The sequence below is a fragment of the Hyla sarda genome, chromosome 3, assembly GCF_029499605.1.
Source record: "Hyla sarda isolate aHylSar1 chromosome 3, aHylSar1.hap1, whole genome shotgun sequence".
Taxonomy (NCBI): domain Eukaryota; kingdom Metazoa; phylum Chordata; class Amphibia; order Anura; family Hylidae; genus Hyla; species Hyla sarda.
Window position 1 is genome coordinate 163,438,297 of NC_079191.1, and position 12,671 is coordinate 163,450,967.

General features: G+C 37.5%; 1 protein-coding gene across 1 annotated transcript in view; it reads right to left on the minus strand.

Annotated features, from left to right (window-relative positions):
• LOC130361000 (uncharacterized) overlaps positions 1-12,671 on the minus strand; it is a 166,995-nt gene that overhangs the window by 41,202 nt on the left and 113,122 nt on the right. Inside the window, exons 77-84 of the mRNA XM_056563557.1 lie at positions 7,576-7,620; positions 6,667-6,902; positions 3,911-4,194; positions 3,509-3,786; positions 2,360-2,961; positions 1,607-2,180; positions 1,139-1,338; positions 678-1,058 (exon numbers count right to left, since the gene is read on the minus strand). Of these exons, the coding sequence (XP_056419532.1) occupies positions 678-1,058; positions 1,139-1,338; positions 1,607-2,180; positions 2,360-2,961; positions 3,509-3,786; positions 3,911-4,194; positions 6,667-6,902; positions 7,576-7,620 (2,600 nt within the window). The remainder of the gene's footprint in view (positions 1-677; positions 1,059-1,138; positions 1,339-1,606; positions 2,181-2,359; positions 2,962-3,508; positions 3,787-3,910; positions 4,195-6,666; positions 6,903-7,575; positions 7,621-12,671) is intronic.

Here is a 12,671-nt window from a genome sequence, read left to right on the forward strand (position 1 = left end):
TTTAATCGTACTGACCCAAAGAATAAAGAACACATGTCATTTTTACCATAAATTGTACGGCGTGAAAACAAAACCTTCCAAAAATTAGCAAAATTGCGGTTTTCGTTTTAATTTCCCCACACAAATAGTATTTTTTTGGTTGTGCCATACATTTTATGGTAAAGTGAGTGATGTCATTACAACGGACAACTGGTTGCACAAAAAACAAGCCCTCATACTAGTTTGTGGATTAAAATATAAAAGAGTTATGATTTTTTGAAGGCGAGGAGGAAAAAATGAAAACGTAAAAATAAAATTTTCTGCGTCCTTAAGGCCAAAATGGGCTTCGTCCTTAAGGGGTTAAGGTGCCTGAACTAACAGAGGACCTTATGGGAGAAGTAATGGGGTCAAATACCTGAGGTCCTATGATTATTGTGTCTTTTTTCATGTCTTCCTGCACCCTGAAATCATTCTAAGTTAAGGGCTTTTTATAATTGTCATTTTAGTTTTTTATGCTGTCAAGGGCAATGTTTCTTTAGAGTACTTACAGCAATGCAACCATCCCAGCATCATACTATTATAAAACACACACACATACACACACATATATATATATATATATATATATATATATATATATATATATATATATATACATTGTTTTTAAACAATTTGAATACATTTCTAAAAATACTTACAAGCACAATGTTGTTCTTTCCAATGAAGATCTCTATTCCATTGACAGTCAGAGTTACAGAATTAATGGCAGTCCAGCTTGGGTTGCCTCTGTGCTCATTACGTGTGGTGACACTGAAGTTCTGGGATGCATAAGCACATGTCTCTGTCACAGTGTAGGTGCAAGCTCCCTGGAAGTGATGGAGTGTGCCATCAAAAGTAGTATAATGGGGGTCTCCATAAATGTGGCAAATTGCCGTGCTTGGTTGGAAGCAGCCCAGTAAGCCATCTTGAACCTTGCAGATTTCATCTTTTGCACATGACATTGGTGAGCAGTACACACTGTTGTTTCCTTGACAGATACACTGATCCTCACAGTTACCTCGAATGAATTGTTCCCCTTCCTGTCATTAGAAAGTATTATTTTAGAATGAGGACACTGGACACAAAGTCAATGTAATGACTCAATTAGTTCTCCACATACCATGTAATAAATGCCATTTTCAACACAGCCACAGTGCGACTCAGAAACGCAAGTTCCTCCGCTGATGACATATCCAGGATTACACTCACAACCTTCTGAACATGATAAACTGCAGTTTCCTGTGGGTTTTGGGTCCACACATGTTGCTGGGCAAGCAGATGCACATGTGGTAAAGTGACTGTTGATTGGACATTCAAGTGCTAAAATGAGAAAGACTTGTTAAGGACAGATTCTATGTAGTTGCTAACATCAATTTTCTTTTCATGTTTATCATGTATTCACAAGTACAGTATCCTGTGCAAATTTGATGCGCAGGATTTGATGTACAGGGTTTTCTGCTGTAGATTTCAATGTAGACTAAATGATTGAATACAGCTTCAAATCCTTTGCATCAAATCTGCACACGATACTGTACATGCGAATACAGCCTTTACTAAATGTATTTCTCTGTATGGTAAGGTTACTTACGACAAAATGTGATGTTTCTCCAAGATATAGGAATGCCTTCCTTCTGGCAAGCATCAGCATAGGCTGCTAACAGACTGCAAAAAGTGTCTGGATCTCCGTTAAGTGCACACATATCAAATATGCAGCTTTCTAAGAATCCCTCAGGATTGATAGCAGAAGTACAGTTATAGAAAGGACCATATTTACTCTTGAGAAGACCGCAAAATGCATCACTTCTGTACAGTTCATCATTCTCTGGTGTACATGTTGGTGGAGGTGAAGGCTCAGGATCATCTGGATTACAAAGTGGATCATCATCTTCTACCATCCAGCTGTGGCCTAGCTGTTCAGAGTTCCCTGCCTGCTGTCCGTTGGGCATCATATAATCATCGGATTTGCGATTGTTATAATTTCCGCACATTCCACAGGTTTGACCTGAGAAATTACTGGGAAGTTTTACTTCCACAAAGGTATCTACATCATATGAGACAGTCAATTTAAAATCAGTCTGGAGGCTGACATATTTTCCAGTCCAGGTGACAGTCACTGCTCCTCCAACTAAAGTAGCAGGAAGTGTGGTCCAGACTTCATTGACCTACAAAAAATAGCAAGGAATGTAAATTATAGTAAAGTAGTGATCCTTCGCAAATAAACCTTTACTTAAAAAAATAATTATATTTTAACTGGAACTCCTAGCAAAAGCATGTCATTCTTTGAAATGCTATTTCATAATTCCAAACTTTGATTTTAGAATGATTAAATAGGGCTTCTTACCAAAACGCGATCTTTTTCAGTTTTCATTATTTGAACTTTTTGTCCATAAACTTCAATAAGGACGTGCTTCACAAATGATACATCTGGGTCTCCTCGGTGTTCATTTTTAGCTTGAATGTTAAAATACTGTGCAGAAGAAGAATTGTTGCATAGCTTTGCAAGGGTATATGTGCATAGACCCATGAAGTCATGATTTACTCTATCAAAGGTATCATAATGAGGATCATTATGAACCCTACAATAGCCGTAGGTGAAGTACTGGCAAATGGGTTTTCCATTTGAAATTCCACAATACTGGTTACTGGGGCAGGAATCACTTTCACACACTAAACCACTTCCGACTGAGGGGCATTTACACTTTGTAGAACAAGTATCATCTGTCCAGAACTCTGAGCCTACAGGATAATACCTATCATCATCATCCCAGCAATCGCATTTGTTGTCCGGAACACACTTGTTGCCATAAAGGACATAACCTGGGTCACATATACAGGATTCAGTGCAGGGAAGAGTACAGGTAGAGGGGGCTCCAGGGTTGACACAGGTAGCCGGACAGGCAGTTCCACAATGTTCATAATGACTGTTTGGCGGACACTTTGATGCTGCAAATCAATAAAGAATACATTTGAAATTTTAAAGATCATACAGCATTTACATTTCCTTTTCATGATATAGTAAGACTGTATTTGGTTTTAGTACGGTAAAAAAATGTGGATTTCATTTTTTACTATAAGGCTAGGTTCAAACAGAGGGTTTTCTGTCATATTTCATTGTAAAAAAAATATGTCCATATTTTTACCCTTAATGTGCTCTATGTCAGTCTATGGGAAAGCTGTGCACACAATATGTAAAAAATTTACTTATTTTCTTCCTTCAATGTAAATAAGTGACATGTTACCTATTTACACAATTTTTTGCGGACTCATTTTATACAATGAAATATGCTTGAAAACACACTTTGTGACCAAAGTCTAATAAATCTGTTGCTGTAAAAAGGAGTAAAAGGATCATTATGATGTGTAGCTTAGACTTTTCCCATTAGATAAAAACATTCCCCATCACTTGATGTTTATATTCAAAGTACTTACAATAACAACAGAAATGTACATTTAGAAGGTAAACGTAATAAAACACAGACACTCTACTTACGACAGAAAGTGTCATTTCTCCATGCTTCAATTGTAACACCATTAGACTGACAGGATTCAGCATAGGCCTGAAGACTATCACACAAAATGTCCTTATCCAGGCTGGTTTCACACAGATCATATACACAGTTCTCAAAGTATACTAGAGGGTTGATAACATTATGGCAATCTTTAAATGGTCCATTCTTGTCAGTGATGATTCCACAGAAGCCACTGCTGAGAATGGTGTCTTTCTCATCATCAGTACAATTAGGGTAGTGACCACCTACTGGAGTACAACTAAAAAAGAGAACAATGAATAAAAAATGACTGACTTGCACATGAAGACATAAACTGGCCCTAATAAATTCATAAAAAAAAAAAAATTAAATGTGAACGAAGATTTTAAAAAAAAAAGTGTCACCTTGTGTCATTATCCACTTGCCAACTGTTTCCAAGACTGGTGGAATTTGGTTCTAATACACCATCTGGATTTAGGAAATCATCAGCGGCATTGCCATTGAAATTTCCACAAAGTCCGCAGACTTTACCAGAGTAGTTTCCTGGGATCGTTACTTGGACTTTGTGGTTTCCATCAAACTTCACTTTCAATCCAAAGCCTGTCGTCACCACTACATTGGAACCACTGATAAATACATCAACATCAGGTACCAAGGAAATTGGCAGTGTCACTTTGTTTCCATTAAGCTGTAAAATATATATTTGTAAAATACTTAATAGAATATAAAGGACTCACATTTAAAGGTTATAGATTTAAGGAGCATTGGTAGCTAAACTCTAAGATATGTTCACACAGTATATTTTCATGTGTATTTTATAAAAATAAAAAAAATACCTCATAAAATTGTGGAAAGATTTGAATCCATTTTTGCTATTTGAATGTACTCTACATAAGTCTAAAGGAACATATTTTTTACATCCACGTAAATAAGTCAATTTTTGACATCCTGTGTACACTGACTTCCATTTTTCCATTGACTTGCATAGTGCACATTAATTTTGAAAATACATATGTAAAATTTCCAATATTTTATGGACCCATTTTTTAAATAAAATTTGTATGAACAAAGCAGAATATTTGCTTTTAATATTCTGTCTAGGATAACTATATGACTAAGTGTCTGGCATATGTAATATGACGTTGCTGCATTTGACTTTAATTTGCAGTATTATATGATTCTAGTTATAATATCTGATCAGCGGTAGGTTGACCTTGTCCTGAAGACTGTTATACAGTGCTCAAAAAAATAAAGGGAACACTAAGATAACACATCCTAGATTTGAATGAATGAGCTAATCATATGAAATACTTTTGTCTTTACATAGCTAAATATGCTGACAACAAAATCAAACAAAAATGATCAATGGAAATCAAATTTACCAATCCATGGAGGTCTGCATATGGAGTCACACTCAAAACCAAAGTGATAAAACCACACTACAGGCTGATCCAACTTTGATGTAATGTCCTTATAATAAGTCAAAATGAGGCTCAGTAGTGTGTGTGGCCTCCACATGCCAGTATGACTTCTCTACAATGCCTGGGCATGCTCCTGATGAGGTGGCAGATGGTCTCCTGAGGGATGTCCTCCCAGACCTTGACTAAAGCATCCGCCAACTCCTGGACAGTCTGTGGTGCAACGTGGCATTGGTGGATGGAGAGAGACATGATGTCCCAGATGTGCTTAATCTGATTCAGGGGAAGGGTGGGCCAGTCCATAGCATCAATGCCTTCCTCTTGCAGGAACTACTGACACACTCCAGCCACATGAGGTCTAGCATTGTCTTGCATTAGGAGGAACCCAGGGCCAATCGCACCAGCAAATGGTCTCACTAGGGGTCTGAGGATCTCATCTCAGTACCTATTGGCAGCCAGGTTACCACTGGCAAGCAAATGGAGGGCTGTGAGGTCCCCCGAAGAAATGCCACCCCACACCATTACTGACCCACCGCCAAACCGGTCATGCTGGAGGATGTTGTAGGCAGTAGAACATTTTCCACGGCATCTCCAGACTCTGTCATGTCTGTCACATGTGCTCAGTGTGAACCTGCTTTCATCTGTGAAGAGCACAGGGCGCCAGTGGCAAATTTGCCAATCTTGGTGTCTTGGTGTTCTCTGGCAAATGCAAAACTTCCTGCACAGTGTTGGGCTGTAAGCACAGCCCCCACCTGTGGACATCGGGCCTTCACACCACCCTCATGGAGTCTGTTTCTGACTCGTTTGAGTGGACACATGCACATTGTGGCCTGTTGTAGGTCATTTTGCAGGGCTCTGGCAGTGCTCCTCCTGCTCCTCCTTGCACAAACACGGAGATAGCGGTCCTGCTGGGTTGTTGCCCTCCTACGGCCTCGTCCACATCTTCTGATGTACTGGCCTGTCTCCTGGTAGCGCTTTAATGCTCTGGACACTACGCTGACAGACACAGCAAACCTTCTTGCCACAGCTCCAATTGATGTCCCATCCTGGATGAACTGCACTACTTGAGCCACGTGTGTGGATTGTAGACTCTGTCTCGTGCTACCACTGGAGAGAAAGCACCGCCAGCATTCAAAAGTGACCAAAACATCAGCCAGAGAGATAAATACGTGGATAAGTTCCTCTCAAGAAGGCGCTGGTACCCGGGGATGAAGATAAAGTTCTTTATTGGCAACACGTTTCGATCCCGAACCGGGATCTTCGTCAGGCATTAGCCAGGAAACATAGGAATTGAGAAGTGGTCTGTGGTCACCACCTGCAGAACCACTCCTTTATTGGGGGTGTCTTGCTAATTGCCTATCATTTCCACCTGTTGTCTGTTCCATTTGCAAAACAGCATGTGAAATTGATTGTCAATCAGTGTTGCTTCCTGAGTGGACAGTGTGATTTCACAGAAGTGTGATTGACTTGGAGTTACATTGTGTTGTTTAAGTGTTCCCTTTATTTTTTTTTTATCAGTTTAGTTTAACTATCTATTTCTTATATTAAACATGAAAATGTATGTGTGCAATACTTTTGTATCCATTGGTTAATCCTAAAAATATTTAGAATTGTTATAATTTATAAGTTCCCTTGAAAGAACTAGGAACAGAATTATTGGAAACTGATCACAGACAAAAATACACCCTAATAACTTGATATGCTGCATTGTATCATAAGTTAAAAACTTATTCAGAACTTACCTTCACAACTCTGCTTTTCTCCAATGTTATCTTATATCCATAGACGTATACATTTACATACTTAACATATGACACTTTGGTGTTGCCTCCCCTGTGCTCATTTGCTGCTTCCACATTGAAATCTGTTTGATTTCCTTCACAGAGCTTCGACAGAGTGTACGTGCAAGTACCCATGAAGTGGTGAACCTGGTTATCGAAAGTATAATAATGTGGATCTCCGCTAACTTCGCAGATACCTTAATGATAGGAAAATGTATCATTATTTTATGTATTGAAATAGCTACAGGTTTCTGAGCATACCAAAGACACATATACATTTGATAGTTTGAGTAATGTCCTTAATAAAGGAAATAAACAAAATATTAAATATTTGTGCTAGACGTTTAGAATAGAATACAGTAATGCTATGTTCACACATAATAATATTTTTGTTGCATATTGCATTTTGTGCGCGGATGTTTCTATATAATGCCGGCTGATTTTTATTAGCTGGTGTAGGCTACAGAATGTGTCTGCCTTTTTTGCAGCAAATCCATGCATAAAACAAGCTGAATTTTACACTGTGTAAACCCAGCCTAAATCTGTTAGGCTGTGGAGACTAAACCCTCAACATTAAAAGTTTGTAAACTACTGTTGGAGAGTCATTAGTATATCCCCCACCCCACTCCCTGATCCTTAGAAGGCTGCTGGGAAATCTTAACAGTTTATCTTTAAATAAATTGAGCCAAGTTTGGTTGCAATAAGAACAAGCAAATTAATCAAATAATTCAATAAAATGATCTAGCCCTATAGACTAAGTCTCATGTAAAACATAAATGCAAGTCATTGAGTAAAGGTAGCAATAAGAGAACAAAATGTCTGCACAAAATATATTTATGAGATTATGACATATGAAACATGGCAACATACCGAAATCTGGCGGCACAAATGGTGTTGTGGAAGTTGGAGTAGAACCTAAAAGGTACAAAAGGCATAATTCATGTCAGGTTATACATGAATAAAAAAATATAAAATAAAAAAATTAGGTTTCCCTTTACATTTACAAGAACCTTAAAAAACAAATCATTTTACAGAGTTGTAATTGTGGCAATAGTGGAAAAATGTGTGCCATTAAGAAGGAAAAGTAGCCTTATTATAATTTTATAAATCATAGACTTGAGACATTATGAGAAATCTTTTTATTTCTTATGTGATGGAGTCAAAATTTGCCAGTAACTCTCAGAACATAGGCCACTAAGGCTGGCTTTACACATAGTATTTTGTTCAGTTTTTAGTCAGTATTTTTGTTAGTCTTTTTAACCAAAACCAGGAATGGGTCCAAAACACAGTAAAAGGTGCACATCTTTCTATTACAGTTTTCTATGTATCAGTTCCTCTCCTAGTTTTGTTTAAAAATACTGATCAAAATACTATGCCAACCAAAATACTGATCAAACACTGGCCAAAATACTGTGTGTGTGAAGCTCAGCCTAAGGCTGACTGTATATGGATGTATTACAGATAAAAGTCTAGTCCTGACCACATTTCTGATGACCCGAACTGACATCTGTTTGGGTCATCTGACCCCCGGTTAGAAAGGGGCTTGTGGGCATAATATGGATACATATACGTATCTGTAATACGCTTGTGTGAAGCCAGTCTTAGGCTGGTTTCACACAACAGTGTTTGGCTCAGTATTTTGATCGGTGTCAAAGCCATCTTTCACTTTAGGTTTGGCTGACTGTACAGTAATATTGGATCTTCAAATATAAGTGGTTGTAAAGTAGTTGTAGTAAATTTGTTCCATAGGTTTTTTCTTGAGATTCTCTCTCTGGCTGGTTCGGCTTTGCACACATATAACCTAGAAGGAAATCCATTTGAATCACCGGCATATATCAAAAGATGTTTCATGATCTGACATTATCATAATCTGACATTACAAGATGTCTCTGAAGCTGAATCCATGGTGATTGACTTCTAGATTTGTTTCAAAAAGTTGTCTTGTGTAGAAAGCCTCTGTCACTGTTCAACATTTTTTCATGGTCAAAAATCGTTGGAAGTTGTTTTCTTTTTTTTTTTTATCCAAGAATAAGATTGCAGGCATTCATTTGTGACTTTATGAGACTGACGTGCCGTACAAAAAGAATTTAAGTGTGACAATATCACCATAGCATGCAGTAGCAGTAGAGAAGGTAATATAAAGTAAATATGAAATGAATAAGAACACATAGTAAGCACTGAACACAATGTTTAGAAATCATATTTTATTGATTGTATTTTTTTTAAAGAAGGTCTGATACAATAGTGAGAAAACACAATATTCAGAATAGCGTCTATAAAAATGGACCTGTCTCTCTACCTGGTTTGTTGTCAATTTATTACTAAAACAATGATATCTTTTTACCTGGTACCTGATGACCAAAATACAAACCTGCAAAGTGTCTAAAAGGGGTTCCATGGTATCCATCAGAGGAGATGACTCTGCAGATCATGTCGCATTCTCATGTAACTGAATGTTGTTTTCATTGTACACCAGATATATTAACAATAAGATTCATTAGTTTTTTTTTTATTACTCATCCCATAAGAAATATACCTTAGTGACAAGTTCTAACAGGAGTAACTTCTGCTTGATCATTGGGGCCCATCAATTTGTCAGAGCCAGGGCCCATCATGAACCTGAGATATAAATGTATACAAAAAAAACTAACAAAAAATAGGATTAAAATAAGGGTATATTTTTTTTTTTATCTAATAATGTGCACAGTGAAAATCTATGGAAAAGTGGATGTCAGTGCATAGCATGTTTAAAAAAAATGGGCATGATTCCAAAGTTGGAACACTTTTTCAAACAGTGTGTGCACAGCCACTTTTCCATAGACTTTCAATATGCACAATATTAAATAAAAAATACATGTATTCCTATCTTCCATCTGTATGTTGCTGTTGATTTTACACTGTATGAACATAGCCTTATACCACACCATTAGATGCAGAAGATACTAATGTGATTTTTTTTTTTTGCAAAGCTAAGAATGGACCCAAAAGAATGGACCCATAATGGGAAAAAAAATAGAATAAAAAATTAAGAAGAGAAGTATACATCTATGTTTTTATCTGGTCATGTTTTGTCTCTTTCGGGGGAATATTGATTCACTAGGATGAATTTTTAAAAGCTATCAGAATTCAAAAGTACCATGAATGGTTTTAGATATTAAAGAAATATATAAAATGAATAAAGTATATGTCAGATTTAAGCCTGCTCTATCTGATTTACTGTGCGTACAATTTTTCTACAATGTTAGTTTCATTTTAACTTAAATGGGCACTGTCAGATACAAAAACTTTTGATATGTTGTAAAGCATGCAAAACCAATAGGTTTTGCAATTGCTTTCATTAGAAAATTTTCAGTATTTAATACTGAAAAAGTCAGACAGACAATTGTCCCCCCCGCCCCCGCATGCTTGGACACATACTAGTCCTGCTGTGTCCATCCGTCATCACCTATGTCATGGACACACTTTCTTGATTGACAGCTGTGAGCGCAGGGCTCACAGCTTGAGGAAAAATCCTCCCACTGTCAGCTTGTGTCCCGCTACTGTCAGTGAGGACAAGCTGGGAGTTGTAGTTTTGCTAATGCTAGGGGAGATGTGAGCAGACAGCATACTGAGGGAGGGGGTGGAAACCTGCACAATGATGCCACGCCCCCTCCCTTTGGGAGAAATTCAGACTAGTAAGCTAAATTAAAAGTGTAATAAAAAATAAATAAAGATGCTAGACGCATAAGAAAATAGATGTACATGGTCAGGATTAGGTACTGAGTGATATATTGAAAAAACAATATTTGTTGGTTACGCTTTAAGTATGTATGCTTAGCTAAAAATTGAAGTTTTTACCGAAAATGAAGACGTACCTGAAACTGCCGTTATAGATGTTGAACCTTGTAATCTAGTAGTTGTGCTTGAAGCTGAAGAAATTCGGGTAGCATCAGTTGTAAAACCTAATGCTGTTGTAGCTGTTGATTCAGATGTTAATTTAGAAGTGATGAAACTTGTGGTTGCTGGAATTGTTGTCAATGTAGTTGAATCAGATGAAGCTCTTGTTGTAGCAATTGTAGTTCTCCTGATAGTAGGTGTAGAAGTCAATGTTGTGGTTGAAGTACTTAAAGACTGTGATGTTGATGTTGGTCTTTCAGTTACGAAATGCGTGGTTACTGTAGAATCTGATTCTTTAGTGATGCCTTGTGTGATTACTGTAGACTCTGTTGTCACTGAAGGAATAGTGCTTGTTTCAGAGGTTGAGGTATCTGTCGTTCTTGAGGTTATAGTTGATGTAGGCTGAGATATTATGGTTGATGGCTCCTCAGTAGTAACAGGAGTGGTTATTGTAGATGCTGTTTTCATTGAAGTAGAAGAACTTGTGCTTTCTGAAGTTGTTCTTGTGGTTTCCAATGAAGAAGCTGTTTCTGATGCTGAAACTAGCTGGGTTGTTGTTTCTGAGCTAATAGGTGAGGTTGATCTGGTTGTCAAAGTAGTTAATGATTCTTCAGTAATGCCTTGTGTGATTACAATAGAGTTTGTTGTCACTGAAGGAGTAACTCTTGTTTTAGTGGTTGAGGTATCTGTTGTTCTTGAGGTTATAATTGATGTAGGCTGAGATGTTATGGTTGATGGCTCTTCAGTAGTAACAGGAGTGGTTATTGTAGATGCTGTTTTCATTGAAGTAGAAGAACTTGTGCTTTCTGAAGTTGTTCTTGTGGTTTCCAATGAAGAAGCTGTTTCTGATGCTGAAACTAGCTGAGTTGTTGTTTTTGAGCTAAAAAGTGAGGTTGATCTGGTTTTCAAAGTAGTTGATGATTCTTCAGTGATGCCTTGTGTGTTTACAGTAGACTCTGTTGTCACTGAAGGAGTAATTCTTGTTTTAGTGGTTGAGGTATCTGTTGTTCTTGAGGTTATAATTGATGTAGGCTGAGATGTCATGGTTGAATGCTCTTCAGTAGTAACAGAAGTGGTTATTGTAGATGCTGTTTTCATTGAAGTAGAAGAACTTGTGCTTGCTGAAGTTGTTCTTGTGGTTTCTACTGGAGAAGCTGTTTCTGATGCTGAAACTAGCTGGGTTGTTGTTTTTGAGCTAATAGGCGAGGTTGATCTGGTTGTCAAAGTAGATGATGATTCTTCAGTGATGCCTTGTGTGATTACAGTAGACTCTGTTGTCACAGAAGGAGTAACTCTTGTTTTAGTGGTTGAGGTATCTGTTGTTCTTGAGGTTATAGTTGATGTAGGCTGAGATGTTATGGTTGATGGCTCTTCAGTAGTAACAGGAGTAGTTATTGTAGATGCTGTTTTCTTTGAAGTAGAAGAACTTGTGCTTTCTGAAGTTGTTCTTGTGGTTTCTAATGGAGAAGCTGTTTCTGATGCTGAAACTAGCTGGGTTGTTGTTTTTGAGCTAGTAGGCGAGGTTGATCTGGTTGTCAAAGTAGTTGATGATTCTTCAGTGATGCCTTGTGTGACTACTGTAGACTCTGTTGTCACTGAAGGAGTAACTCTTGTTTTAGTGGTTGCAGTATCTGCTTTTCTTGAGGTTATAGTTGATGTAAGCTGAGATGTTATGGTTGATGGCTCTTCAGTAGTAACAGGAGTGGATATTGTAGATGCTGTTTTCATTGAAGTAGAAGAACTTGTGCTTTCTGAAGTTGGTCTTATTGTTTCTACTGGAGAAGCTGTTTCTGATGCTGAAACTAGCTGATTTGTTGTTTTTGAGCTAATAGGTGAAGTTGATCTGGTTGTCAAAGTAGTTGATGATTCTTCAGTGATGTCTTGAGTGATTACTGTAGACTCTGTTGTCACTGAAGGAGTAGTGCTTGTTTCAGAGATTAAGGTATCTGTTGTTCTTGAGCTTATAGTTGATGTAGGTTGAGATGTTATGGTTGATGGTTCTTCAGTAGTAACAGGAGTGGATATTGTAGATGCTGTTTTCATTGAAGTAGAAGAACTTGTGCTTTCTGAAGTTGTTCTTGTTGTTTCTA